The sequence below is a fragment of the Leptodactylus fuscus genome, chromosome 1 (assembly GCF_031893055.1).
Source record: "Leptodactylus fuscus isolate aLepFus1 chromosome 1, aLepFus1.hap2, whole genome shotgun sequence".
NCBI lineage: Eukaryota > Metazoa > Chordata > Amphibia > Anura > Leptodactylidae > Leptodactylus > Leptodactylus fuscus.
In genome coordinates, this window is record NC_134265.1 from 18,198,687 (window position 1) to 18,226,215 (window position 27,529).

Sequence of the window (27,529 nt, forward strand, 5' to 3'; positions counted from 1 at the left end):
TTCAGGTTCTAGCTCCGGTTTTCCATTCCAAGGTCACTTTGATATAGAAGACGGGTTTGTACTTTCAGCGCACAAAATATTTGTGAAACAAGAGACTTCGGCTTAGCGCGCGAACCATTTTGGGAACATGATGCAGCCCTGTAAATAAGGAGGCAATATGGTGTCAGTGCAAGAGCGGCCCTGAAACCTGCGCCGGGGATGGTATGTGGAAGCGCGCCTCGCTGCTATTACATGTCCGCACAGCCGCTGCTCAAGTGACTCCTGGAGATTAATGCAGAGCGCCGCGTACTGCTCCCAAGGCAAGGGTTAAACGGGGAGCCACATAGCGGGGTGCAGCGACCCGGGCCAGCCGGAGCGCGGAGGATGTAAATACACGGAGGTTTTGTTTGCAGGTTAGAAGACGAGCTGGAATGAGGGCGATGAGGCATGAGGTCGGGCTCAGCCTCACTTGGCAGGACATTTTAGAAGCGGCTAACAAGTGGCAGATCATCAAAGCGAGCGGCTCCGACATGCACCTTCCACTCGGCCGTGTATGTGCATTCCTCCTGGGCCTGGCAAGGGTCCATATCCCAAAAAACGGATTACATTACAGGGAAAGGAAGTGAAGGGACATAGCAGGCGAGGCTTCGCAGGCAGCTAAATATGGAAGACGGGCTGAAAAGCTCTGCTTTCTGAAGGCTACACCTAGTGACACGGTACGGGCAATGGAACGGCTGGTCTGTGAATACCCTTCGCGAAAATGTTGCGTCCCTTCATAAATTGCACCCAGCAACAAAAAAATGAGCCCTATAGAAAGGATGGATTGCTGCAGATATGTAAATAGTTGCAGGTGTGATCTGAGACCAGGCCTTGCCACCAGAGGGCGTAAAAGTTCTTCCCTTACTGCTGTATCAAAAAGGCTCTCTGTGGCTACTTTTGGGTAGTGTACCTCTTGGCGAGATCATGCTGATCAAGGCATTTTGCCCAGTTGACAAACTTTGAGACAGCAAAGGGTCGTTTCGATAAATTGCCGCCATTTAGGCTGTTCTGACCCAGCTGTTAGGCCACGTTGGGGCAGTGGTTACATGAGGGCACGTTGGGGCAGTGGTTACATGAGGGCACGTTGGAGCAGTGGTTACATGAGGCCACGTTGGGGCAGTGGTTACATGAGGGCACGTTGGGGCAGTGGTTACATGAGGCCACATTGGGGCAGTGGTTACATGAGGCCACGTTGGGGCAGTGGTTACATGAGGCCACGTTGGGGCAGTGGTTACATGAGGCCACGTTGGGGCAGTGGTTACATGAGGGCACGTTGGGGCAGTGGTTACATGAGGCTACGTTGGGGCAGTGGTTACATGAGGGCACGTTGGGGCAGTGGTTACATGAAGCCACGTTGGGGCAGTGGTTACATGAGGGCACGTTGGGGTAGTGGTTACATGAGGCCACGTTCGGGCAGTGGTTACATGAGGTCACGTTGGGGTAGTGGTTACATGAGGGCACGTTGGGGTAGTGGTTACATGAAGCCACGTTGGGGCAGTGGTTACATGAGGCCACGGTGGGGCAGTGGTTACATGAGGCCACGTTGGGGCAGTGGTTACATGAGGCCACGTTGGAGCAGTGGTTACATGAGGCCACGTTGGGGCAGTGGTTACATGAGGCCACGTTGGGGCAGTGGTTACATGAGGGCACGTTGGGGCAGTGGTTACATGAGGCCACGTTGGGGCAGTGGTTACATGAGGCCACGCTGGGGCAGTGGTTACATGAGGCCACGTTGGGGCAGTGGTTACATGAGGCCACGCTGGGGCAGTGGTTACATGAGGCCACGTTGGGGCAGTGGTTACATGAGGCCACGTTGGGGCAGTGGTTACATGAGGGCACGTTGGGGCAGTGGTTACATGAGGCCACGTTGGGGCAGTGGTTACATGAGGGCACGTTGGGGCAGTGGTTACATGAGGCCACGTTGGAGCAGTGGTTACATGAGGGCACGTTGGGGCAGTGGTTACATGAGGTCACGTTGGGGTAGTGGTTACATGAGGGCACGTTGGGGTAGTGGTTACATGAAGCCACGTTGGGGCAGTGGTTACATGAGGCCACGGTGGGGCAGTGGTTACATGAGGCCACGTTGGGGCAGTGGTTACATGAGGCCACGTTGGGGCAGTGGTTACATGATGCCACGTTGGGGCAGTGGTTACATGAGGCCACGTTGGGGCAGTGGTTACATGAGGGCACGTTGGGGCAGTGGTTATATGAGGCCACGTTGGGGCAGTGGTTACATGAGGCCACATACACAAGATGAACAGGACGGCCCAGACACATCACCAGTACAGAGGATCATTTGATCTGCCAACAAGCACGAGCGGTACCTGCAGTTTAGTTGTTCACCAGCCAGACACGGGGGCGCCTTCATTACATCCCTGTCTATGACCGGGCTATTTCCAGGTCCATATCAGATGGAACTGTTTGCAACGCAATACCATTATCTCGGAATATACACGTCAATATACTCTATAGCAGGGAGTTTGCACCCTGTGGCTCTAGCAGTACAACTACAACTCCAAGCATGCCCTTGTGTCCAACTGCAGGGGGTGCCACAAGATATAAGCCCCCTCCTCTGCAACAGTGTTTTCCAATCATGGTTCCCCAGAACAAAGCAGCAAGACTGGTGACTTATCTGGTCATGTGATGGACATCCAGGTGCATGGCTTGTTACAAGACACATCTCTGATAACTGATCTTAGCCCTACTGCAGTCAGTGCAGAGGGGAGGGGAGGCTCCTGCTGCAGCCAGTTGTCTTACAGCCAGGCACAGGGCAGTGCAGAGGACATGTTCGATCTCCTGGGGAACAGAGAAGATTTCTCTCTATAGATCTTAGTTTTAATGGTGACAGAAGACATAATAGAAACAAATGATGATCCTAATTACAGTTTCCCATCAATGGGACTTGTTTTTTTGGGACAAGTTGTAGTTTTAACTGCCAACATTTTGTAACGACAGAGGAACCTCCCCATTCTTGTGCTCGCTGTCCTCGATCCTATACATAGGAGATGTATATCACTAGAGGGTGTACCACTTTAAGGTAATACATGCTATGGTGTCCATTTCCATCACTGTGCAGCACGGGGTTAATCTCATTTCCCTTGAACATGGCTGTGCACCTACACAAGGAGGCTGACCTCTACGCTGTACCCTATTATATCCGCTTCCTCCATCCAATATTATTAAGTGAGCCTCCTGGGTACGGCTACGGGGCTGGGGCGGAGGGCTACCATACTACAACACGGAACTATAGGGGAAGTAAATCTAATATCCAGGCTGGCTATATAGAAGAGATATGTCCGGCTGTAAATCTGTCATATCTTTAAAAGCATGAAGTAGAATGCAGCAGGGGTGCGGAGCCATGCGGGGGGTCGATAGAGAGCGACGAGCGCTCCCATTATGACCGATCAATGAAGACTGGCCACAGATTGACAGGCCGGGATGGCGCGCTCTCCCATTTCCATGTAAGTGGAGGCCCCTTCCATCCATTTACTAATAGACACAGAAAGGTCTGAGGCAAGGGCCGTCACATCAAGTGCTAACAGCAATCCCAGGAAGCGACAGTCAAGGTCACACGGAAGCGTGCGCAGCACACATAGTCCGCATTCTATATTCTATCCTGGTACACCCGGACATCGCCGGCAGCAGCTAGACCGTCAGTCACCGCACAATACAGACCTCAGCTTGTCGGGCAGCACAGAAGTCACTAGCTGCGGATATGAGTAGTAATATTACTATACACAATGCACCATGGCCTCAGTGTAAGTGACCTGCTCGATGTATTAGTGCAACGTACCCCGGCTAAGAGGGGGCGAAAGAAAGACCAAAGCAGTCCAAACATCTAGCGGGCTGCACCGACTGTATCAGGTGGTGGCTGAGGTTATCATATATGTGGCGTAGTTTTCGTCTTAAAGGTTTTGCATTAAGGCTGAGGAGCTTCAGGTTACCCCGATGTATTAAAAAAAACTGCCCCGCTGACTCGGGTGAGACGGCACATGGGGCGGTGTAAAGTATCTCAGGCGATGAATACGGTCAGGTGACTGATGGGTCATTACCAGCATGACAAAACGTGGTAGGACATGGCATTGACTGAGCATTAATAGCACTGTATATAGATTGCGGTATTATTTATACAGTGTGTGGCAGCATTAGTTGTACAGTGTGTGGCAGCATTAGTTGTACAGTGTGTGGTAGTATTATCTGTACAGTTTGTGGCAGCATTATCTGTACAGTGTGTGGCAGCATTAGTTGTACAGTGTGTGGCAGCATTAGTTGTACAATGTGTGACAGCATTAGTTGTACAGTGTGTGGCAGCATTATCTGCACAGTGTGTGGCAGCATTATCTGCACAGTGTGTGGCAGCATTAGTTGTACAGTGTATGGCAGCGTTAGTTGTACAGTGTGTGGCAGCATTAGTTGTACAGTGTGTGGCAGCATTAGATGTACAGTGTGTGGCAGCGTTAGTTGTAAAGTGTGTGGCAGCATTAGTTGTACAGTGTGTGGCAGCATTAGTTGTACAGTGTGTGGCAGCATTAGATGTACAGTGTGTGGCAGCATTAGTTGTACAGTGTGTGGCAGCATTAGTTGTACAGTGTGTGGCAGCATTAGTTGTACAGTGTGTGGCAGCATTAGTTGTACAGTGTGTGGCTGCATTAGTTGTACAGTGTGTGGCTGCATTATCTGTACAGTGTGTGGCAGCATTAGTTGTACAATGTGTGGCAGCATTATCTGTACAGTGTGTGGCAGCATTAGTTGTACAGTGTGTGGCTACATTATCTGTACAGTGTGTGGCTGCATTAGATGTACAGTGTGTGGCAGCATTAGTTGTACAGTGTGTGGCAGCATTAGTTGTACAGTGTGTGGCAGCATTAGTTGTACAGTGTGTGGCTGCATTAGTTGCACAGTGTGTGGCTGCATTAGTTGTACAGTGTGTGGCTGCATTATCTGTACAGTGTGTGGCTACATTATCTGTACAGTGTGTGGCTGCATTAGATGTACAGTGTGTGGCAGCATTATCTGTACAGTGTGTGGCAGCATTAGTTGTACAGTGTGTGGCAGCATTAGTTGTACAGTGTGTGGCTGCATTAGTTGTACAGTGTGTGGCTGCATTATCTGTACAGTGTGTGGCAGCATTAGTTGTACAGTGTGTGGCTACATTATCTGTACAGTGTGTGGCAGCATTATCTGTACAGTGTGTGGCAGCATTAGTTGTACAGTGTGTGGCAGCATTAGTTGTACAGTGTGTGGCTGCATTAGTTGTACAGTGTGTGGCTGCATTATCTGTACAGTGTGTGGCAGCATTAGTTGTACAGTGTGTGGCAGCATTAGTTGTACAGTGTGTGGCTGCATTAGTTGTACAGTGTGTGGCTGCATTATCTGTACAGTGTGTGGCAGCATTAGTTGTACAATGTGTGGCAGCATTATCTGTACAGTGTGTGGCAGCATTAGTTGTACAGTGTGTGGCTACATTATCTGTACAGTGTGTGGCTGCATTAGATGTACAGTGTGTGGCAGCATTAGTTGTACAGTGTGTGGCAGCATTAGTTGTACAGTGTGTGGCAGCATTAGTTGTACAGTGTGTGGCTGCATTATCTGTACAGTGTGTGGCTACATTATCTGTACAGTGTGTGGCTGCATTAGATGTACAGTGTGTGGCAGCATTATCTGTACAGTGTGTGGCAGCATTAGTTGTACAGTGTGTGGCAGCATTAGTTGTACAGTGTGTGGCTGCATTAGTTGTACAGTGTGTGGCTGCATTATCTGTACAGTGTGTGGCAGCATTAGTTGTACAGTGTGTGGCTACATTATCTGTACAGTGTGTGGCTGCATTAGATGTACAGTGTGTGGCAGCATTAGTTGTACAGTGTGTGGCAGCATTAGTTGTACAGTGTGTGGCTGCATTAGTTGTACAGTGTGTGGCTGCATTATCTGTACAGTGTGTGGCAGCATTAGTTGTACAGTGTGTGGCAGCATTAGTTGTACAGTGTGTGGCAGCATTAGTTGTACAGTGTGTGGCAGCATTAGTTGTACAGTGTGTGGCAGCATTAGTTGTACAATGTGTGACAGCATTAGTTGTACAGTGTGTGGCAGCATTAGTTGTACAGTGTGTGGCAGCATTAGTTGTACAGTGTGTGGCAGCATTATCTGTACAGTGTGTGGCAGCATTAGTTGTACAGTGTGTGGCAGCATTAGAAGAAAAACCTGAAAATCATCTGTCTCTTGTGACAGGTCCATCCTGAAGAGATCCAGATATGGCTGCCTTATTAAAAGATGCCAAAGCCGCCGGGTCAGCTCATAAAAGAAAGGGATTTTCTTCTGTGGGAACTTGAACGGTTCAATATGGACGAGACAGACAAGGGAAAGCCCTCAATATGAAGGAATGTGACACGTAGAGTGCGGTCCTCCAGACGTCTCCTCTGAGGGGCCTTTACCTGACAGGTTCACTAACAGGCCAAGCCAGCACCTGACTACATCCATTCTGTGGACGAGTCTTACAGCGCCCCCAGAGGATAGAATCAGTATTGTGTATCAGCAGAAAAGGTCACGATATGATATTAATAAATAATAATAACTTACGGCATCTGTGACAGAGATTTCATAAACCTTCTTAAAATCCACCATGTCGAAGAAAAACAACTTCCCGTTACCTTCTTCTTTCTTAACGGATATCCCAGTTATCAAGAGTTTATCATCAGGGCTGAAACAGCAGTCTGTCCTATAGGGAAGTAGAAAGAGGGAATGAATGAATGAATGAATGAATGAATGAATGAATGGAGGGAGGGAGGGAAGGAAAGGAAGGAAGGAAAGGAAGGAAAGGAAGGAAAGGAAGGAAAGGAAGGAAAGGAAGGAAAGGAAAGGAAAGGAAAGGAAGGAAGGAAGGAAGGAAGGAAGGAAGGAAGGAAGGAAGGAAGGAAGGAAGGAAGGAAGGAAGGAAGGAAGGAAGGCATGAATAAAAAAAATATGATAGAGATCAATGAACGAATGGAGGAAGGAAGGAATAAAGGAAGGAAGACATGAGCGAGTGAGTGAATGAATGAATTAAATAAGGGTGGAAGGGAGGAATGAGGAAGAAAATAAAAAAAAGGAAGAGTGAAAGGAAAAGATGAAGAAAAGGAATAAGAGAGGAAAATATGAAAGAATGAATGAAGGGAGGAAAGAATAAAGAAATGAAGGAATAAAGGAAAGAGTGAAGGAAAGATATGAAAGAGGACGGAAGGAAGGAAGGAAGGAAGGAAGGAAGGAAGGAAGGAAGGAAGGAAGATAGGAAGGAAGGAAGGAAGGAAGGAAGGAAAAACATGGAACAAGGTCAGAAGACAAGTAGGAAAGAATGAATGAAGGAAGGGAGGAGGGAGGGAGGAAGGAACAAGGGCATGAATAAAAAAAAGATGATAGAGATGAATGAACGAATGGAGGAAGGAAGAAACTATGAAATAATGAATGAAGGGAGGAAAGCATGAAGGAAAAAAGGAAAGAATGAAGGAAAGATAAGGAAGGAAGGAAGGAAGGAAGGAAGGAAGGAAGGAAGGAAGGAAAAACATGGAACAAGGTCAGAAGACAAGTAAGTAGGAAAGAATGAATGAAGGAAGGGAGGAGGGAGGGAGGAAGGAAGGAAGGAAGATGGAACAAGGTCAGAAGACAGGTAGGAAAGAATGAAGGAAGGATAGAAAAGAATAAAGAAGGAAGGGAGAAAGGGAGGGAGGAAGCAAGGAAGGAAGGAAGGGAGGGAGGGAGGGAAGGAGGAGGGAAGGAAGGAAGGAAGGAAGGAAGGAAGGAAGGAAGGAAGGAAGGAAGGAAGGGAGGAAGGACGGACGGAAGGAAGGACGGACGGAAGGAAGGAAGGACGGACGGAAGGAAGGAAGGAAGGAAGGAAGGAAGGAAGGGAGGAAGGAAGGAAGGAAGGGAGGGAAGGAAGGGAGGGAGGGAGGGAGGGAGGAAAGGAAAAAACAAACATGGAACAAGCTCAGAAGACAAGTTGGTAGGAAGGAAGGGAGGAAAGAAGAATGGAAGGGAGGAAAGTATAAATAATGGGAGTTAAGAAAGTATGAAGGAATGAATGAGAGAATGAAGTATTAAAGGAAAGTATGAATGAATAGAGGAAAGAATGAAGGAAGAAATAAAAGAATGGAAAAATAAGGAATGTACAAATGGATTAAGGCAAGAAAAATTATAAACAAGAGAAAGAACCGATAACGGAATGAAGGCATGATGGAAGGAAAGGTGTAGGGAAAAGGGAAAGGTCATCACCGCAGGTCAATTATTTATTAGGCATTTCCAACACCCGCTACAGAACTGCCCAACCTGCAGAAGCCAAAGGTCCCGATCAGGCACAAGAGGCAGGTGTCTAGGGGCACCCATGCTGAATGTCAGGAGGAGATAACAGTGGATGTAGTAACAGTCATGTCCAACCACTTATATACATGTGGTATATTGATGCTGTAGTCCTTGGGAAAAGAGGAGTGGAGCCACCAGTAGACCAAGTAGACCCATTTCTACATCTACAGCCATGTCATTCTAATGAGTGGTGGATGAACTTCCATCAACTGGAAATTGAAGGCATATCCTGGGAATATGAAACCAGTGTTTGATGAGACCACTTCCAATAATAGCAGTTTCATTTTGGACATGTTTGGTCCAAACAAAACTGCTGGGCTGGCAATTACCATGCGTCCCGGGGGTTGCCGTCCCTTGATATAGGTGATGGCATCCAATGTAAACATTTACCCCCTACTTTGTCCATTATTTTACTATATGTCCACCATAATCAATTTGCCCATCATCAACTTCTCTACCGGAGACTCATGACAAAGCAGAAGCACATTGAGAAGATGGACAATATGATGGCCTCATGAACCGGTCGATTCAGTCAATGGCTTCCCTAAAACTGGCAAGTTGACACAACTCTAAGTCATTGATGGGAAAAGCCAAGTGGACCACCAGTAGGCCAAGTGGAAGAGCCCATCCCTACCTGTACTGTCACGTCATTGTAATGATCCATGGATGGACCTCCACCAACTTGAACTTGGGTGTTTGAGAAGACCACCCCAACAAGATATTGCCGATGATATCCACACCCTACATTGTCCTTCATTGTATTACCAGTATATGACGGAAATTCAGCACAGACATGATCAATTTACCCATCGATGACTTCTCTACCAGAACCCAAGACGACGTAGTCGTGAAATACATACACTGGGAAGAAGTTGGGCAATCCCTTGGTCTCGTGAACCGGCTTCTTAAAGTTTCTCATGTCCCAAGTTTTTAAAGTGTCGTCTCCTGAAATGCAGACAAAAAAAATCCCTTAAATCGAAACGATAACGCAGCAACATTCAGACACGGTGGAAACTTTTTTGCTAAAATTTTGCAGCAAATTTTGTAAAAATTTTGCAAATTTGTAGCACCGACATTGAATGGCACAGGGTGCTTTGCACTTCACATCTCCATCTTCTGTTACCCGTAATGGAAAGTTGGGTGGACCTGCACTGTCCCTTTAACCCTTTCAATCCCAGCGTTCCTGGCAAACATCCCGAGCTCTGTGTACGGGGCGAGAAGTCATGTCCTATTTCTTACACGTAGCAGGTGTGTTACAGTAAAACTCCGTGCACATCTGGCTTCCTTGGTCTCCGTCCAGATAACTACTCTAAGGCTGGATTTACGCTACCATACTGCTCACTTTTTGGAACGAAGACAAATGAGTCATCAAACTACAGTCAAAACACATCATTATAAAAAAAAAAAACTACAAAAAAACTTCCCGAGATGTAACGAATCTCAAAAGGTTCCTGACCAATAATTCTTCCTCCGTTGCTCAGTCATTATAAGACATACACCAGGAACATGGACGAGTTCTCATCCCCGGGCCCCGAGGAAATGGATTTCCTTGTCTATGCTATTCATCAAGGAGTGATAATTCCATAATACCGCCATATAAGACATGAAACCTGGGATGTAATGTATGCCGTGTGATTGGAGACCTGGCGAAGAGCCCGAGGACAATGGACAAACTGTATAAAAAGATCACTCATCCGTTCAAGGAGCAAATCTGGAATACGGTTCATTTTTCACCTACATACGACCAAATTTTGGCAGATCAAACCCTGCGGGACTTGTATGGGCCACTTACAATATCAATCTTAACCCTTTACTACACCACAGGTGTTGCCTTTATGGTGTGGGAATTTGCATTAGCTTGGAATCCCCGTCTTATAAAAGAGTTTTCCATTTTTCCATTGACTTACATGGACGAGGGCTTGTTTTTTGCAGAACAAATTGTATTTTTTAATGGCACCATTTTGAAGTAGATTTTTTTTGTTGTTTTTCTACTTTTGGACAATAAATAAAAAAAAAAAATGCCACTTCGAAGCAGCAACACAATTTTTTTTGTCAACTGAGGGGACCACTTATTCCTCTGGCTGATGCGCCAACTCTTGATCACATGACAGACTCCACTTTATTCAATGGGCCCGCGGTCAGAGTAGAGGAGAGTCGGTGACGTTTGATTACTTGACAGACTCTATTTTACTGAATGAGCTCGCGACGTCACTAAGAGTTAGAGCAGCAGCATGGTAGGCAGAGGAACAAACGTTCCGGCAACCATAGCTGTCCTCTGGGGCTCGGGGTGGTTATAAATCTAACATCATTATGAGGCTGCATTCAGAGACCTATAACATATTCTGTCCACCAATGAATCTGTGTGAGGGCTTGTTTTTTGCAGGATGAATTCTAGTTTTTATTGAATCTGTGTGAGGACTTGTTTTTTGCAGGATGAATTCTAGTTTTTATTGAATCTGGGTGAGGACTTGTTTTTTGCAGGATGAATTCTAGCTTTTAATGAATCTGTGTGAGGGCTTGTTTTTTGCAGGATGAATTCTAGTTTTTATTGGTACCATTTCAGGGTAAATATGACTTTAGGATTACTTTTTTTTTTTTATTTAAATAAACTATTTTAATTTTAATACATTTATATTTTATACTATTTTACTAGGGAACATAAAAAGGTAAGCGCAGACAATATGGATATATGTAGCAGCCAGGAAAGGAAGAACAAGCCTTGTCCCATAAAAGTGAATGGGCTGAGCTTGTAGTACCTTACGTAACCACTACACAGTGTACAGAGCTGTAGAGTTCCACTAAAGTGTGGCTCGGTATATCTATGCTAACGTAAGGATGACTATTACATGTACAGGAAATGGAGGAAGAACAATCCTTGTCCCATAGAAGTGAATGGGCTGAGATTGTAGTACCTTGCGTACTACACAGTGTACAGAGCTGTAGAGTTCCACTAAAGTGTGGCTCAGTATATCTATGCTGACGTAAGGATGACTATTATATGTACAGGAAATGGAGGAAGAACAATCCTTGTCCCATAGAAGTGAATGGGCTGAGCTTGTAGTACCTTGCGTAACCACTACACAGTGTACAGAGCTGTAGAGTTCCACTAAAGTAGGGCTCAGTATATCTATGCTGACGTAAGGATGACTATTCTGTGTACAGGAAATGCCGCCCCAGCCCTGTATACAATATATATATGTAATGAATAGATTACCTACCTCCTCGAGTGGCTATGACAGTACCGCTATAAGAGAAAGCAATACAAGTCGTATCCGTGCCTGGTGCGTGAGCCTGTCGACAGTGGAATTTTGTGTGGACCTGGCAAAAATAAAAACAAACAAAAATTTGGACTTACAAAACTTGTGAACTTTTCTATTTACTGTATTACATTATTGTTTTACCAAAAAAAAGGAGTTTGTATGTTCTCCCCGTATTGCGGGGATCTCATCCCATTCTACAAAGACATACAGATAGGGGGAAAAAAGTATATTGTGATCCCTATATGGGGCTCCCAATCTACTCCAGCCAGTCATTTCCCCTACAGCGGCCACTAAAGGAGACATACGGTATTGCATGTTGGCACTCCCCCTACAGCGGCCACTAAAGGAGAAATAGAGTATTGCATGTTGGCTATTCAGATGCCTAGAGAAACTCATGTCCAGATGGGCTCTAGATTTTGGCACGTAGAAGGGGGCCCTAAAAGGAACGTGACATCTATATGGGGCACAAACACAACCCCTCAAACCCAAACAAAAGCCTACATCACTTATTGTGACTTAGAAATGAACAGACACACGACACGGGACCGTTGCCAGAAAATCCTCCGACTTGATTCTGGAAAATTTCAGTTTCAAGAAAATCAAAACCTACGGTTCCGTAAAAAAAAAAAAATGAAGAATTACAAAAAACACACACAGAGAACACAACGGGTTTAATATATCAACTGTTTTCTGACACGAGAACAAAAAAATGTACCATCAGCGGCGGCAGCAGAAGTGTAAGTGAGAAACAGCAGACGGCAACACAACGGCGCGCGTATCAAAGGGGGAAAGGCGAGGGACGGGATCGCTCTCCCGGCCTATGTGCGTCTTTCGGCCCCTCAGACGTTAACAACATGTTATTAAAAGTCTTTTCCAGGAACGCCGAGGATTAAGGACAATAAAAATGGAAGACGGACAAAAAACAGCACAGCGAGGTGACACGTGCACGAGAGGCCATTCGCGGCACGTTCAATGTAAACTTGGGAATTTTTACATTAGAAAAAAAAAAATATTTGTTTTCTTGGTCAGATTTATTACATGGAGTCTACAGGTTTATGGCTTAGACATCCAATCCAGGAAAAGTCTTCGTCCGAAATTCTAGAAGTTCGGATAATCTGGTGGAATCTTAGGTCCTGCTCGATCTTGTCGCGGATTCCACGTTCTATGGGCCTAATCAGAAGCAGAAAGGATGGACCGCGGGCGAATACGGCGTCGGAAAATGAAGAGGATAACCCTTAGAGTCCGGCCTGTGGTCTGGTTTGGTCATCTCTAATCTTCCAAAAATCCTGAATGTTATACCGTATATACTCAAGTATAAGCCGACCCGAATATAAGCCGAGGCCCCTAATTTTACCACAAAAAACTGGGAAAACTTATTGACTCGAGTATAAGCCGAGGGGGGGAAATGCAGCAGCTACTGGAAAATGTCAAAAATTAAAATGGTCGGAGTTTTTGGGTGCAGTAGATGCTGGGGAAGGGGAGGGGGGTGTTTTGGTTGTCTGTCTGCCCCTTCCCTGAGCTTGAGGACTGGGTTTTTTTTTTTGCTTGACTCGAGTATAAGCCGAGGGGGGCTTTTTCAGCACAAAAACTGTGCTGAAAAATTCAGCTTATACTCGAGTATATACGGTAATCTGCCACCTTAACTGGTCCCATTGGTGGGGGCAACACTGTGGCTCAGTGGTTAGCACTGCAGCCTTGCAGCGCTGGAGTCCTGGGTTCAAATATCGCCAGGAACAACATCTGCAAGGAGTTTGTATGTTCTCCCCATGTTTGCGTGGATTTCCTCCCATTCTACAGACATATTTATAGGTATAATTTTTTTTTTTTTTTTTTTTTTTTAAAGTACCTTAACTGGTCCCATTGGTGCAAAGTTGAGTAATTAAGTAATTTTTTGTAAGAGTACTTTTGTGTTTGTAGCTTCTATACAGATCTATATGTTTTGTGAAGTGGAGAGAGGTATAGTGTGGGAGAACCGCTATTTTTCCCCAAGACTGTTGCAGTACACACAGGAGTTTAGCTTGTAGGTCCCGCACTGGAGTAAAGGTTCGGGCCAGTCCTGTAGGCTAATCAACTCCAGACTTGGGAACCGACCAGCAGGGCTTAGCAAGTAGCACAGGTGGGCTGTTTGGTGAGAGACTGAAACACACACACTCAACCAGTCTGGGAAAGTTCTGCCAAAAAGGACGCTGTTAAAGGGCCGGGTATGTGTACCCCTTGTTTACTTTTGAACCCTGCTTGTTAGGAGGTCAGCGGTAGGCCGACCCCCTGGTAAGTGAGGGAATAACTCATTTAGAAAGCCGCCGGAGAGGCGTAGGTCTTTATTTTCATTTGTTTGTTTTGACATGCTGAGCTGCTGAGCAGCACTACCTGTACCTTTAAACTTTGCTGCAATAAAGACTGCTTTTGGGAAAGAAACCAGAGCTTCTGAAACCCCCCCCCACATACATCACAGTTTCCATGGTTACAGACTACAAGCAAACCCCGTGTAGTCTGATCCTACAGTCGTCAGGTATTCGTCTGACGACATCCGACTTCTTGATCATCGGCAGATCGATAGACAGGATGAGGCTACAAAGAGTTTGTTTGTAACCTGGGGGGACGCATAAGTCTGCAGAGGCGCTGTAGACACAAAACGGCGGCTGATCCCCATTTAGAAACCAGCACAAAATGAATGATAAATTATGACTCTTGTATGACCTCTACATTACACGTCATACTTCCCCTCTAAACCTGCACGTGTGTATGACGGGCAATGACTGACGGTGCTGAATTTGCCTATAATGCGCCTTTTTGCATCAGCAGGTAATAGATCACATCAGGCTTAGGACTCTGACCACAAGGGTTATGACACCATTAAAGGGGAGACGAGCGACCACAACGTCACATGTCACAGAATGACTAAATGAAATATGGAAGCGGCAAATGTACAAGTAATGAAGGGAAGCGGTGGAAACCTGCGAGCACCTGCGAACACACCGTCACATCCCATTAACTGCACAAAGCGAGGGCAGGACCTGTGGGGACATCAGTAACACCGCACACAGAATATTGGTGACATCTTTAAAAATTGTTCCTGTGTCTAGATATCAATATTAATTACTTTCTATATCGCCTCCTGCTGTTACTTACAAGTTATGGTGTCCCTTGTTACGGCGCCTCCTGCTGTTACATACTTGTTATGGCGCCTCCTGCTGTTACTTACAAGTTATGGTGTCCCTTGTTACGGCGCCTCCTGCTGTTACATACTTGTTATGGCGCCTCCTGCTGTTACATACTTGTTATGGCGCCTCCTGCTGTTACATACTTGTTACGGCGCCTCCTGCTGTTACATACTTGTTATGGTGCCTCCTGCTGTTACATACTTGTGATGGCGCCCCCTGCTGTTACATACTTCTTATGGCGCGTCCTGCTGTTACATACTTGTTATGGTGGCTCCTGCTGTTACATACTTGTTATGCCGCCTCCTGCTGTTACATACATGTTATGGTGCCTCCTACTGTTACATATTTGCTATGGTGCCCCCTGCTGTTACATACTTGTTATGGCGCCTCCCGCTGTTATATACTTGTTATGCCGCCTCCTGCTGTTACATACTTGGTATGGCGCCCCCTGCTGTTACATACTTGTTATGGTGCCTCCTGCTGTTATATACTAGTTATGGCGCCTCCTGCTGTTACATACTTATTATGGTGCCTCCTGCTGTTACATACTTGTTATGGCGCCACCTGCTGTTACTTACTTGTTGTGATGTCCCACCTATATTTACCTATTATAGGACCCTCTGTTCCATATTTGCTGTGGTGCCCCCTGCTGTTACATACTTGATATGAGACCACCTTGCTCTTACATATTTATGGTGGGGCCCCCTGACGTTCCATACACCTGCTCACTATCTGCTATGTAGCGGTAGGGGTGGTGGTTGAGGTGGGGGGTATTACAAGAACCCAATGAGAAAGAACAGTGATCTAATAACAAACAAAAACCACTGACCGGACAGCCCTGCAATACTGAGAAACCAGACACTACGCCAAATTAAATTTATATCACCTATATGACACTCCCTTTATGAGACCTCCCACATATCTCAGCTTCCAGGATGTGTACACTGTTTCTCGGACTGCTGCACCCTGTAGTACTACAGGTCACAGGCTGATAGTATTACACTGTATATAACTCCTCGCTGTACACACGGCAGCCACAGATGTCTGCTATCACACAGACGGAGCTGCAGTTTTTCATGAAAGCGCCATAAATCTCAGCAGTACGGGAGGGGTGTGCAGGTTACTCTACCACACACCTGACGTCACACTGCTTTTTGTAAAATAAAGTGCTTTTTAAAGGTTTGCAACTGTATACAGATTTTGACAGATTCATGACATGTATTCAACACAGAGGAGTAAACAAATTGCATGGAATTAAATGGATCATTATTCATTTTAACACATTCAGACCAATACTAGTGTATAATGCTAGAGCAGTACAGAAGAGCTAATATTATATCACTCACTCTTTACAGATGAGATGACTCTGCTCATATGTCCTAGTCTATACAGCAAAGCTGATTAATGAACTGCACCCAGAGCTTCATTTGTGTGTATAGTGTTACTATCCTGGCTTATCTAGGCCTCCACCTATAATGAGAAGACTCTGCTCATATGTACCAGCATATACAGTAAAGCTGATTAGTAAACTGCACATAGAGATTCATTTTTAAGTATAGTGTTATTATCCTGGCTTATATAGGCCTCCACCTATAATGAGAAGACTCTGCTCATATGTACCAGCCTTTACAGCAAAGCTGATTAGTAAACTGCACATAGAGATTCATTTTTAAGTATAGTGTTATTATCCTGGCTTATATAGGCCTCCACCTATAATGAGAAGACTCTGCTCATATGTACCAGCCTATACAGCAAAGCTGATTAGTAAACTGCACATAGAGATTCATTTTTAAGTATAGTGTTATTATCCTGGCTTATATAGGCCTCCACCTATAATGAGAAGACTCTACTCATATGTAACAGCCTATACAGCTAAGCTGATTAGTGAACTGCACCTAGAGCTTAATTTGTATGTGTAGTGTTATTATCCTGGCTTATCTAGGTCTCCACCTATAATGAGAAGACTATCCTCATTTGTTCCAGTCTATACAGCAAAGCTGATTAGTGAGCAGCATCTAGAACTTCATTTGTGTGTATAGTGTTAATTTCCTGACTTATCTCAGCCGCAAGCAGTACAGTAGAGCAGGGGTCGGCAACCTTTGGCACTCTAGCTGCTGGGAAACTACAACACCCAACATGTTCCATGAACAGCATAGCAAGTATGCATGCTGGGACTTATAGTGTGATAACAGCTGGAGTGCTGAAGGTTGTCTACCTCTGCAATAGAGTGATCAGCAACTCTACCCAAAATGATAATTAGAGATGAGCAAACAGTGAAATATTCGATATACGTTTCGAATAGCCCCACAATATTCGACTATTCAAATGAATATCGAATCCCATTATAGTCTATGGGGAAAAAAGCTTTGTTTAAGGGGAAACCACCATTCGACTCAGGAGAGTCACCAAGTCCACTATGACACCTCAGCAAATGATGCCAACACCTCTGCAATGCAACTGGGACAGCAGGGGAAGCATGTCTGGGGGCATCTAACAAGCCCAAGTCCCTCTATTACCCCACTATCACAGCCTAACAACTAAACACTTTCCACACTCCATACAACCTCTATGAACCTGGAAACCTTCTTTCCTCCCCAACTGTATGGACAGAAACCCAAATTTTAAGCTAAAGAAACATTAACAAGCACCCATTTAAATCACGTTGCCCATGACATCCACAGATGGAATAGGCAGTGGGAAATCCAACAGTCCCCAACTCTTATTGTGTATGTGAGTGTGTGTGTGTGTGTGTGTGTGTGTGTGTGGAGTTCATCACAAGGCTGACAGACCCAACTCCACATGCTGCAGCTCAAGCAACCAGCAGTCAGACTAAGATTGTCTCTTCTTCAAGTAAGACACAAGATTCTTTGGAACCAGAAGAGGAATACCCCAGTGATTGCCATTGCAGCAGTGCCTAGGCCGTCTGTCAGAGATTGAATTGGAGAAAAATAAGGACATTTACTGTGATCGAGTCTTCATGTACATTAGTGGGCATGGACAACCTAACATACAAGATCCTCATGCTGAGCTGGCCTCATTACTGATCAAGATAAACCAGGATAATCAGGGCTGGAAACAGCCATCACATCTTACCGAAAGGAATCACCCTCGGTTTGGAAAGAAGTCATCTAAACGTTGCACCTTTAATTGAGTTGAGCATTGCACCAGCAGTGTTTTTTGCCCTTGGGGTGAGTTGAGCCTTGTAGCAGCAGAGTTTTAGGCCCTTTGGGTGACCCCCTAAAACATTAATGGGGTTTTTTAAGTATTAAATTACATTGAAGGTGGTGGTGGAGGAGGAGGAATATTAAATTGTGGCTTGGCAGCACTACACCCTGCACCCCACTTGATGTTGTGGCACTGCTGGCTGCCCCTCTCAAGTATATAATTGGAGTCGAGGTACTGTGGACTGGATGCCCAGCTGGATTTCCATGTCCACATCCTCGCCCCCTTGTGCTACTGACAAGGGGCACTGCTGGCAACCCCTCTCCAGTACCTGGACTGTGGACTGGATGCCCAGCTGGATTTCCATGTCCACATCCTCGCCCCCTTGTGCTACTGACAAGGGGCACTGCTGGCAACCCCTCTCCAGTACCTGGACTGTGGACTGGATGCCCAGCTGGATTTCCACGTCCTCATCCACTGCTGCTACCCTGATGCATCTTTGGGAGGTTCACTGTATGTGTACACTGTTTCTGCAGTGTAGCTCTAAAAAGAGATGTTGTTTTAGAATGTTTTCCTGCCTAGAAAAAGCTAAAATCTCTTTATCACCCTCAGAACAATCTCTCCCCATCTCTCCAAACCGCAAACGAGACGAACATGGCGGCCACTATTCTTATGAATCCGAGGTCACCTGATTTCGGCAGCCAATGGCTTTTTCCAATTTTTTTCCGATGCCTCCGTTGTCGTAGTTCCTGTCCCACCTCCCCTGCACAGTTATTGGTGCAAAAAAAGGCCAGGTAAGGTGGGAGGGGAAACAAATTTTTACTGCATTTACCACGTGGTATTCGATTGGAATCGAATATCTCGAACAGCCTGATATTCGATCGAAAAGCTATTCGATAGAACGCTGTTCGCTCATCTCTAATGATAATGAGAAGACTTTGCTCACATGTCCCAGTCTATACAGCAAAGCTGACTAGTGATCTGCATCCAGAGCTATATTTGTGTGTATAGTGTTACTATCCTGCCTTATCTAGGCTTACATTAGGACAACAGAGCCATCAGTAAGTCCACCTATAATGATACTGAGATGGCTTTGCTATTCCAGTCTGTACAGCAAAGCAGACAAATGAGCTGCAGAGATCAGGAAGTGTTATGTCTAATGTCATATCTTTGACAACAATACTACCTAACACTTGATTTTAATAAGCGGTCACTGTCTGGGAACACAATCCCTTTAAGGACATGGACATCATTCCAGTTGACATTTGACAGTGAGATATTGATTTTTGGTGATGAAATTCATACATGGCCCTGGTGTACATGTGCCTAAAGCAGACTAGACTGTGGCCACCATTAGCTGATCCAGGGACTGCGGAATATGTTTCTGCTATATAACTGCTTGGCTGTGAGCGGCCCCATGACTGACCCTAAGGCTTTGAAAAACAATAAGTAGCAGGTATTTCCCATCACATATCTGTCCGGTCCCAGCGATACTTTGTTTTTCTCCAGATGGGGATTTTCCTGAGGCTTGTGACTCAGATGGGAAAGTTTTCATCTGACTCTGCGCTGAGCCATTCGTGTCAATGAGTCAGGACGATCCCTGGAATGGATGGAATTCCAGATGTGCGACCCCAGGCAGAGGTAGACGTGTTACATTACAGATCAGCCCCTGCGACCTTCTCATCGGAACCAAAAATTACTTAAGGTGCAGCCGCCTATACTGTGAACTTAACCGAATCAGATGCAACTACTCACAATACAAGCCACCATTCACACATTGAGTGCTGGTATTTATTGAAGAGACCCCATAGGAAGATATATTTTCATGCAATGCTCCATGGGAAAGAAATATGCAAATAAGCTCATGTCCAAAAGGAAGGACGACCCATCTGTAAACTGTTGTATTGGAGTTCTTGTCCCCGAGGGCACTGAAATAGATTCTTTAAGGCTTTGTTAAGAAGTTGATACTTTAGTGACCAGAAGGCAAAGTTCTTTTCATCTGTCAGACGGCTGCCATAAATCTCAAGGTTAACAAGATGGAGGCCCCTGGAGACATTCAACGAAAGGAACTCATCTAGGAACGTTCCATCTCCATCCCTAAAAACGAAAGACCATGTGACGTGATCACAGCCTCTCCATGGAATGAGTTATAATATGGTGGGGGGAACCATTTAAAGGGGTTAACTGGTTTCTACTATTGGTGGTCTATCCCATCAATATCAGATCTGTGAGGGTCCAGGACCCCTGCAGATCAGTACCGAGACAACGAGGTTCTCCGTATTGTTTACAGTAGTGTATGGCGAGCGAGCAGCGGAACGTAAACAATATTGGGAGCCGTAATGTCTCAGTACCGATCTACGGTGGTCTCTGATGTCAGGTCTATCCTAGATAACCACTACTAGAACCCAGATGATCCCTTTAATGAGACAATCTGTGCAGTTAAAGGGGGTTTCCTAGTAAAGATACTGATGACATATCTATTAGAACTGGTCCAAATGTTCTCATCCAAATGCTATTCCGAGAATGATGTGGGTTGCACCATCCATTTGTCTACAACGCTCTAAAATGTATGAAGAAAAGTGAGTAGGACTGCAGGGTCAGACGACACAGTGCCTACTTGTAGTCTGAGACCATGGAGATACATAGGTTACCTTTCAGATATTAAAGGGGTTGTCCAAGAATTACAGTATTTGCGCAGGAGGCTGGAGAAAGCGAGACATTAAAAAGAAAAAGTCATACTCACCTGTCTCCAGTGCTCTGATACCCACCAAAGACCGGTCCAGGGCTCAACGGAGCTTGTGCCGGCCGAAGTCTTCGCCGCACAGGACAGGAAAGGAACTGGTTCCTTTCTTTAGGCCTCTGAAGCCACCAATTGGCCTCAGTGGTCACATTAGCCAAGGACTTCTGCTGGCACAACTACCAGACCGGACTGAGACAGGAGACACTGGAGCACAGGTGTGTCACTAGGCGGATTTGGCTTGGGGATACTCCTACATCTAGGAGTAGTCTCTCAACAGTGACAGCTGACCCAAATGGGTCATGAGATACTGGTGTACAGCACTAAAGGGACAACCAAGGGAAATGGTCTGAGGACAGGCTCAAGGTTAGGGCAGGTGACACAGGTTCAGAGATGGTACACAGGCAGAGGTCAGGGCAGGTGGCACAGGTTTAGAGTTGGTACAGAGGCAAAAGTCAGCGCAGGTGGCATAGGTTCAGAGTTGGTACACAGGCAGAGGTCAGGGCAGGTGGCACAGGTTCAGAGTTGGTACACAGGCAGAGGTCAGGGCAGGTGGCACAGGTTCAGAGTTGGTACACAGGCAGAGGTCAGGGCAGGTGGCACAGGTTCAGAGTTGGTACACAGGCAGAGGTCAGGGCAGGTGGCATAGGTTCAGAGTTGGTACACAGGCAGAGGTCAGAGCAGATGGCATAGGTTCAGAGTTGGTACACAGGCAAAAGTCAGGGCAGGTGGCACAGGTTCAGAGTTGGTACACAGGCAGAGGTCAAGGAAGATGGCACAGGTTCAGAGTTGGTACACAGGCAGAGGTCAGGGCAGGTGGCACAGGTTCAGAGTTGGTACACAGGCAGAGGTCAGAGCAGATGGCACAGGTTCAGAGCTGGTACACAGACAAAGGTCAGGGCAGGTGGCACCGGTTCAGGGTTTGTACACAGGCAGAGGTCAGGGCAGATGGCAGGTAAACGAGTAGATTATAGGGAAACACCTTGTTAACTCGAGGCACGTACAGCAGACCGGCTGAGAACAATCCCTGTGTAGTCTGATCCTGCAGGAAGAGCGCCATCCATTGGTCTACAAACCTATCCAATGTATCAAGTGATGGAGTTAGGGCTGCAGGGTCAGGCTACACTTGGTATGTTCGTAGTCTGTTATCATGGAGAAACAATGGTGCATAGGAATTTTTTTACATAGACTTTTGTATTATTTTTATTTTAGATGCATTAGAGAAATATTGTTTAAGCGGTGGACCCCCCTTAAAATAAATATACCCCTCCCCCGACTACTGTGTACATTGGCAGATCTGCGGTTTACTTTATACATAGACTATTACGGCAGCGCTCAGATTTCACGCTAAACTTTATTTTCTGACAAATTATTAATGCTCCTGTTTGTGTTGGCTGCATCCAGTATGGCTGTAATGTTACACTGGAGAAATGTCCGGCCGAGACGAATTATTTAGAACCATTTTGAGATCAATTAAAAATTTTTCCAAGAATTTAATTTATTTTTTTTTTTAATTTTAGGAATTACCATTAACTTCTAGATCTAAGTCTACACCTGCCACAACCACTCAGATTTAGAGGAAAGGTTTCTACTGCCAAGTGGTTCTTAATTCTATCAAGCCATGACGTGGACATAGTAGCCATAATGATGGCTGCCATAGCCATCAGAGATCATCTTAAAGAGATCCTATCATTGGATGCCCTTTTCTTTCTCCCTAACACGTAGGAATAGCCTTAAGAAAGGCTATTCTTCTCCTACCTTTAGAAGTCTTCTCTGTGCCGCCGTTCCATAGAAATCCCGGTTTTCTTCGGTATGCAAATGAGTTCTCTCGCAGCACTGGGGGCGGTCCTCAGTACTCAAACAGCACTGGGGGCGTCCCCAATGCTTTGATAGAACTCTCCAGCGATGCCTCTATCTTCTTCAGGAACGCCTGTGTCTTCTTCTGTCCTGTATTTCAATATTCTAGGCCTAGAGCAGAGCCGACTGTGCAAGCCCGGGCCAGAAGAAAATGGCTTACTGTGTACTGTGTATTTTCTTATGGCCTGCGCAGGCAAAGTTGGCTCTGTCTGCGACCTAGAAGATTGAAACCCAGGACGGAAGAAGAGGAAGATGGTGGCAGTACTGGAGAATTCTCTCGCAGCATTGGGGACACACCCAGTGCTGTTTGACTACTGGGGACCTCCCCCAGTGCTGCGAGTGAACTTCATTTGCATACCGATGAAAATCTGGATTTCTACCGAACGGCGGCCCGGGAAGACATCTAAAAGTAGGAGAAGAATAGCCTTAGTCAGAAAAAAAGGGTATCCAATGATAGGATCCCTTTAAGTTATGGTTGATTACTAAGACATCTAGGGCCCTAAGAACCAAGGGAGAGAGGGGCCTGCAAAAAGCCCTATTAAAGGGATCAGTGTTTTGAGGATTTGGTGGCGGCAAGACTTCCATCAATGGGTAGTCACATCAACTAGGAAAGCACATTGGTTTCTCCTGGTTTAGTTGGTGGGTACATGGTTATCCACTGACTACAATGGGAGAGGAAAACAAAAAGAGCGGAACCAAAAAAAAAAAAAAAAAAAAAATTGTGGTGAGAATGTAGGGTCAGACTACACAGTGTTTGTTTGTAGTCTGTTACAATGGAGATGCATAGGAGCTGTATAATTAGAATGAGAGAATCTTCACTTGGTTCTGGCCATTGGCAGGCATTACAGTGTTCTATATTGATGGAATATCCTAAGATGTCTCGAGGACTTATTGTTCTGATCCCTAAGTGCCAGCACGTTATACCGGAGCACAGTCCTATGTACAGGCATGTACGAGGTCTGTCCTAGCAGGTATCATCACAGGATATCCCTGGGAACCTTACTGAGATGCCTGCAGAACATGACCATTACAAGACGTCTACGGGGTCACATACAGATGACAAAGAGTCCGATCCTTTAGTTTACATAACTTAGATGCATACCCAGCACTGATAGGGTTAAATGGCTGGGATATGTGGTTATTGCTAACACTGAGGGTGGCCTGACCCCGAGGAATGGTGCGATGTGGGCAGAATAAAACAATATGGCTGCCTCTGGGCCGATCAGCTTGGATGAGGTGGAGCAGCGTCTCGGATCTGCTGTCAAAAGGTTTCCCTAAGTAGAATACAGATATCGGTATACTGCTGATATATAGAACAATAAATACTGTAATTGTGAGCGCCTGCAATGCATAATGGAGACGTAGAGGTGAAAAATGGCCTAAAAGGATTCCTTAGAGAGAGTAATAAATTCACACGTAGATGCAGCTACCAGGGAGGGTCTGGAATCCCCGGGATATTCTACACATTCCTTAAATCCCTGACAGCCATTAGGTAAATCAGCCCTCAGTGCCGAGCGAGCGCCAGAGGAGAGCACGGCGGCCTCCTGGAGGTCCACACACTGCCGCCATTAATCAGGAGACCAACAATACAGAGCTGCCAGCTGTACACAGCGCTCATGTCATGTGTGTCCGTTCACAGATGGTCGATGTCACCAAGAGTCAATCAGCAAGGATCAGTTACTTTACAGTCATTGATTAGTTATATAAGAGACTCTATATTATAGACACTCCCTTCCTTCCTGTATTGTCTGTATAAGGCGGCCATATTGTAGACACACATTTCCTTCCTGTATTGTCTGTATAGGGGCGGCCGTATTGTAGACACACACTTCCTTCCTGTATTGTCTGTATAGGGGCGGCCATATTGTAGACACACACTTCCTTCCTGTATTGTCTGTATAGGGGCGGCCGTATTGTAGACACACACTTCCTTCCTGTATTGCCAGTATAGAGGCGGCCATATTGTAGACACACACTTCCTTACTGTATTGTCTGTATAGAGGCGGCCATATTGTAGACACACATTTCCTTCCTGTATTGTCTGTATAGGGGCGGCCATATTGGATACACACACTTCCTTCCTGCATTGTCTGTATAGAGGCGGCCATATTGTAGACACACATTTCCTTCCTGTATTGTCTGTATAGGGGCGGCCATATTGGAGACACACACTTCCTTCCTGTATTGTCTATGTAGGGGTGGCCATATTGTAGACACACACTTCCTTCCTGTATTGTCTGTATAGGGGCGGCCATATTGTAGACACACACTTCCTTCCTGTATTGCCTGTATAGAGGCGGCCATATTGTAGACACACACTTCCTTCCTGTATTGTCTGTATAGGGGCGGCCATATTGTAGACACACACTTCCTTCCTGTATTGTCTGTATAGGGGCGGTCATATTGGATACACACACTTCCTTTCTGTATTGTCTGTATAGGGGCGGCCATATTGGATGCACACACTTCCTTCCTGTATTGTCTTTATAGGGCGGCCATATTGGAGACACACGCTTCCTTCCTGTATTGTCTGTATAGGGGTGGCCATATTGGAGACACACACTTCCTTCCTGTATTGTCTGTATAAGGTGGCCATATTGGAGACAAACATTTCCTAATCTGTATTGTCTGTATAAGGCGGCCATATTGTAGACACACACTTCCTTCCTGTATTGTCTGTATAGGGGCGGCCATATTGGATGCACACACTTCCTTCCTGTATTGTCTGTATAGAGGCGGCCATATTGGAGACACACACTTCCTTCCTGTATTGTCTGTATAGAGGCGGCCATATTGGAGACACACACTTCCTTCTTGTATTGTCTGTATAGTGGCGGCCATATTGTAGACACACACTTCCTTCCTGTATTGTCTGTATAGGGGCGGCCATATTGGAGACACCCATTTCCTTCCTGTATTGTCTGTATAGAGGCGGCCATGTTGGATGCACACACTTCCTTCCTGTATTGTCTGTATAGGGGCGGCCATATTGGATGCACACAATTCATTCCTATACTGTATAATACAGTCCTATGAAAAAGTTTGGGCACCCCTATTAATCTTAATCATTTTTAGTTCTAAATATTTTGGTGTTTGCAGCAGCCATTTCAGTTTGATATATCTAATAACTGATGGACACAGTAATATTTCAGGATTGAAATGAGGTTTATTGTACTAACAGAAAATGCGCAATATGCATTAAACCAAAATTTGACCGGTGCAAAAATATGGGCACCTCAACAGAAAAGTGACATTAATATTTAGTACATCCTCCTTTTGCAAAGATAACAGCCTCTAGTCGCTTCCTGTAGCTTTTAATCAGTCCCTGGATCCTGGATAAAGGTATTTTGGACCATTTCTTTCTACAAAACAATTCAAGTTCAGTTAAGCTTGATGGTCGCCGAACATGGACAGCCCGCTCTCAAATGATCTGAAAACAAAGATTGTTCAACATAGTTGTTCAGGGGAAGGATACAAAACGTTGTCTCAGAGATTTAACCTGTCAGTTTCCACTGTGAGGAACAGAGTAAGGAAATGGAAGACCACAGGGACAGTTCTTGTTAAGCCCAGAAGTGGCAGGCCAAGAAAAATATCAGAAAGGCAGAGAAGAAGAATGGTGAGAACAGTCAAGGACAATCCACAGACCACCTTCAAAGAGCTGCAGCATCATCTTGCTGCAGATGGTGTCATTGTGCATCAGTCAGCAATACAGCGCACTTTGCACAAGGAGAAGCTGTATGGGAGAGTGATGAGAAAGAAGCCGTTTCTACACGTACGCCACAAATAGAGTTGCCTGAGGTATGCAAAAGCACATTTGGAGAAGCCAACTTCATTTTGGAAACAAAGATTGAGTTGTTTGGTTATAAAAAAAAAGGCGTTATGCATGGCGTCCAAAAAGAAACAGCATTCCAAGAAAAACACTTGCTACCCACTGTAAAATTTGGTGGAGGTTCCATCATGCTTTGGGGCTGTGTGGCCAATGCCGGCATCGGGAGTCTTGTTAAAGTTGAGAGTCGCATGGATTCCACTCAGTATCAGCAGATTCTTGAGAATAATGTTCAAGAATCAGTGACGAAGTTGAAGTTACGCCGGGGATGGATATTTCAGCAAGACAATGATCCAAAACACCGCTCCAAATCAACTCAGGCATTCATGCAGAGGAACAATTACAATGTTCTGGAATGGCCATCCCAGTCCCCAGACCTGAATATCATTGAACATCTGTGGGATGATTTGAAGCGGGCTGTCCATGCTCGGCGACCATCTAACTGAACTGAACTTGAATTGTTTGTCCAAAATACCTTTATCCAGGATCCAGGAACTGATTAAAAGCTACAGGAAGCGACTAGAGGCTGTTATCTTTGCAAAAGGAGGATCTACTAAATATTAATGTCACTTTTCTGTTGAGGTGCCCATATTTTTGCACCGGTCAAATTTTGGTTTAATGCATATTGCACATTTTCTGTTAGTACAATAAACCTCATTTCAATCCTGAAATATTACTGTGTCCATCAGTTATTAGATATATCAAACTGAAATGGCTGCTGCAAACACCAAAATATTTAGAACTAAAAATGATTAAGATTAATAGGGGGTGCCCAAACTTTTTCATAGGACTGTACATATGCACAGTTCACTTCATGATATATATATATATATATATACAGTTGCTAGATTAGTCTACTCCTTCTCAAACGTCTGCAGATGAAATCAGACAAAAATACAAAAACCTGTCCCACATGTCAGTGTGCATGAGCCATAAGACCATCACACCAAGGAGAAGAAGAATGATAGAAAGTCAACGACCATTTTAGCCCTGACAATTGGCGAGCGTCTCTCCACATCACCCGCAATATATTATCTAGCGGTTCTAGCTGTAATCTACATGACGGAAGCTGGCTTCCTACCTCGGGAGGAATATTTGGGTTCAGTGAGAACAGCTGGATGGTTGGAATATCCAGTTACAGGCTGCGGAGTGTCAGCGGAGTCGTATATAACATGCACTA

General features: G+C 45.4%; 1 protein-coding gene across 1 annotated transcript in view; it reads right to left on the reverse strand.

Moving 5' to 3' along the window:
- The window catches only part of WDR70 (WD repeat domain 70), a 140,173-nt gene that overhangs the window by 31,487 nt on the left and 81,157 nt on the right, over window positions 1–27,529 (reverse strand). Inside the window, exons 11-13 of the mRNA XM_075267604.1 lie at window positions 11,565–11,664; window positions 9,207–9,291; window positions 6,592–6,730 (exon numbers count right to left, since the gene is read on the reverse strand). Coding sequence (XP_075123705.1) covers window positions 6,592–6,730; window positions 9,207–9,291; window positions 11,565–11,664 — 324 coding nt within the window. The remainder of the gene's footprint in view (window positions 1–6,591; window positions 6,731–9,206; window positions 9,292–11,564; window positions 11,665–27,529) is intronic.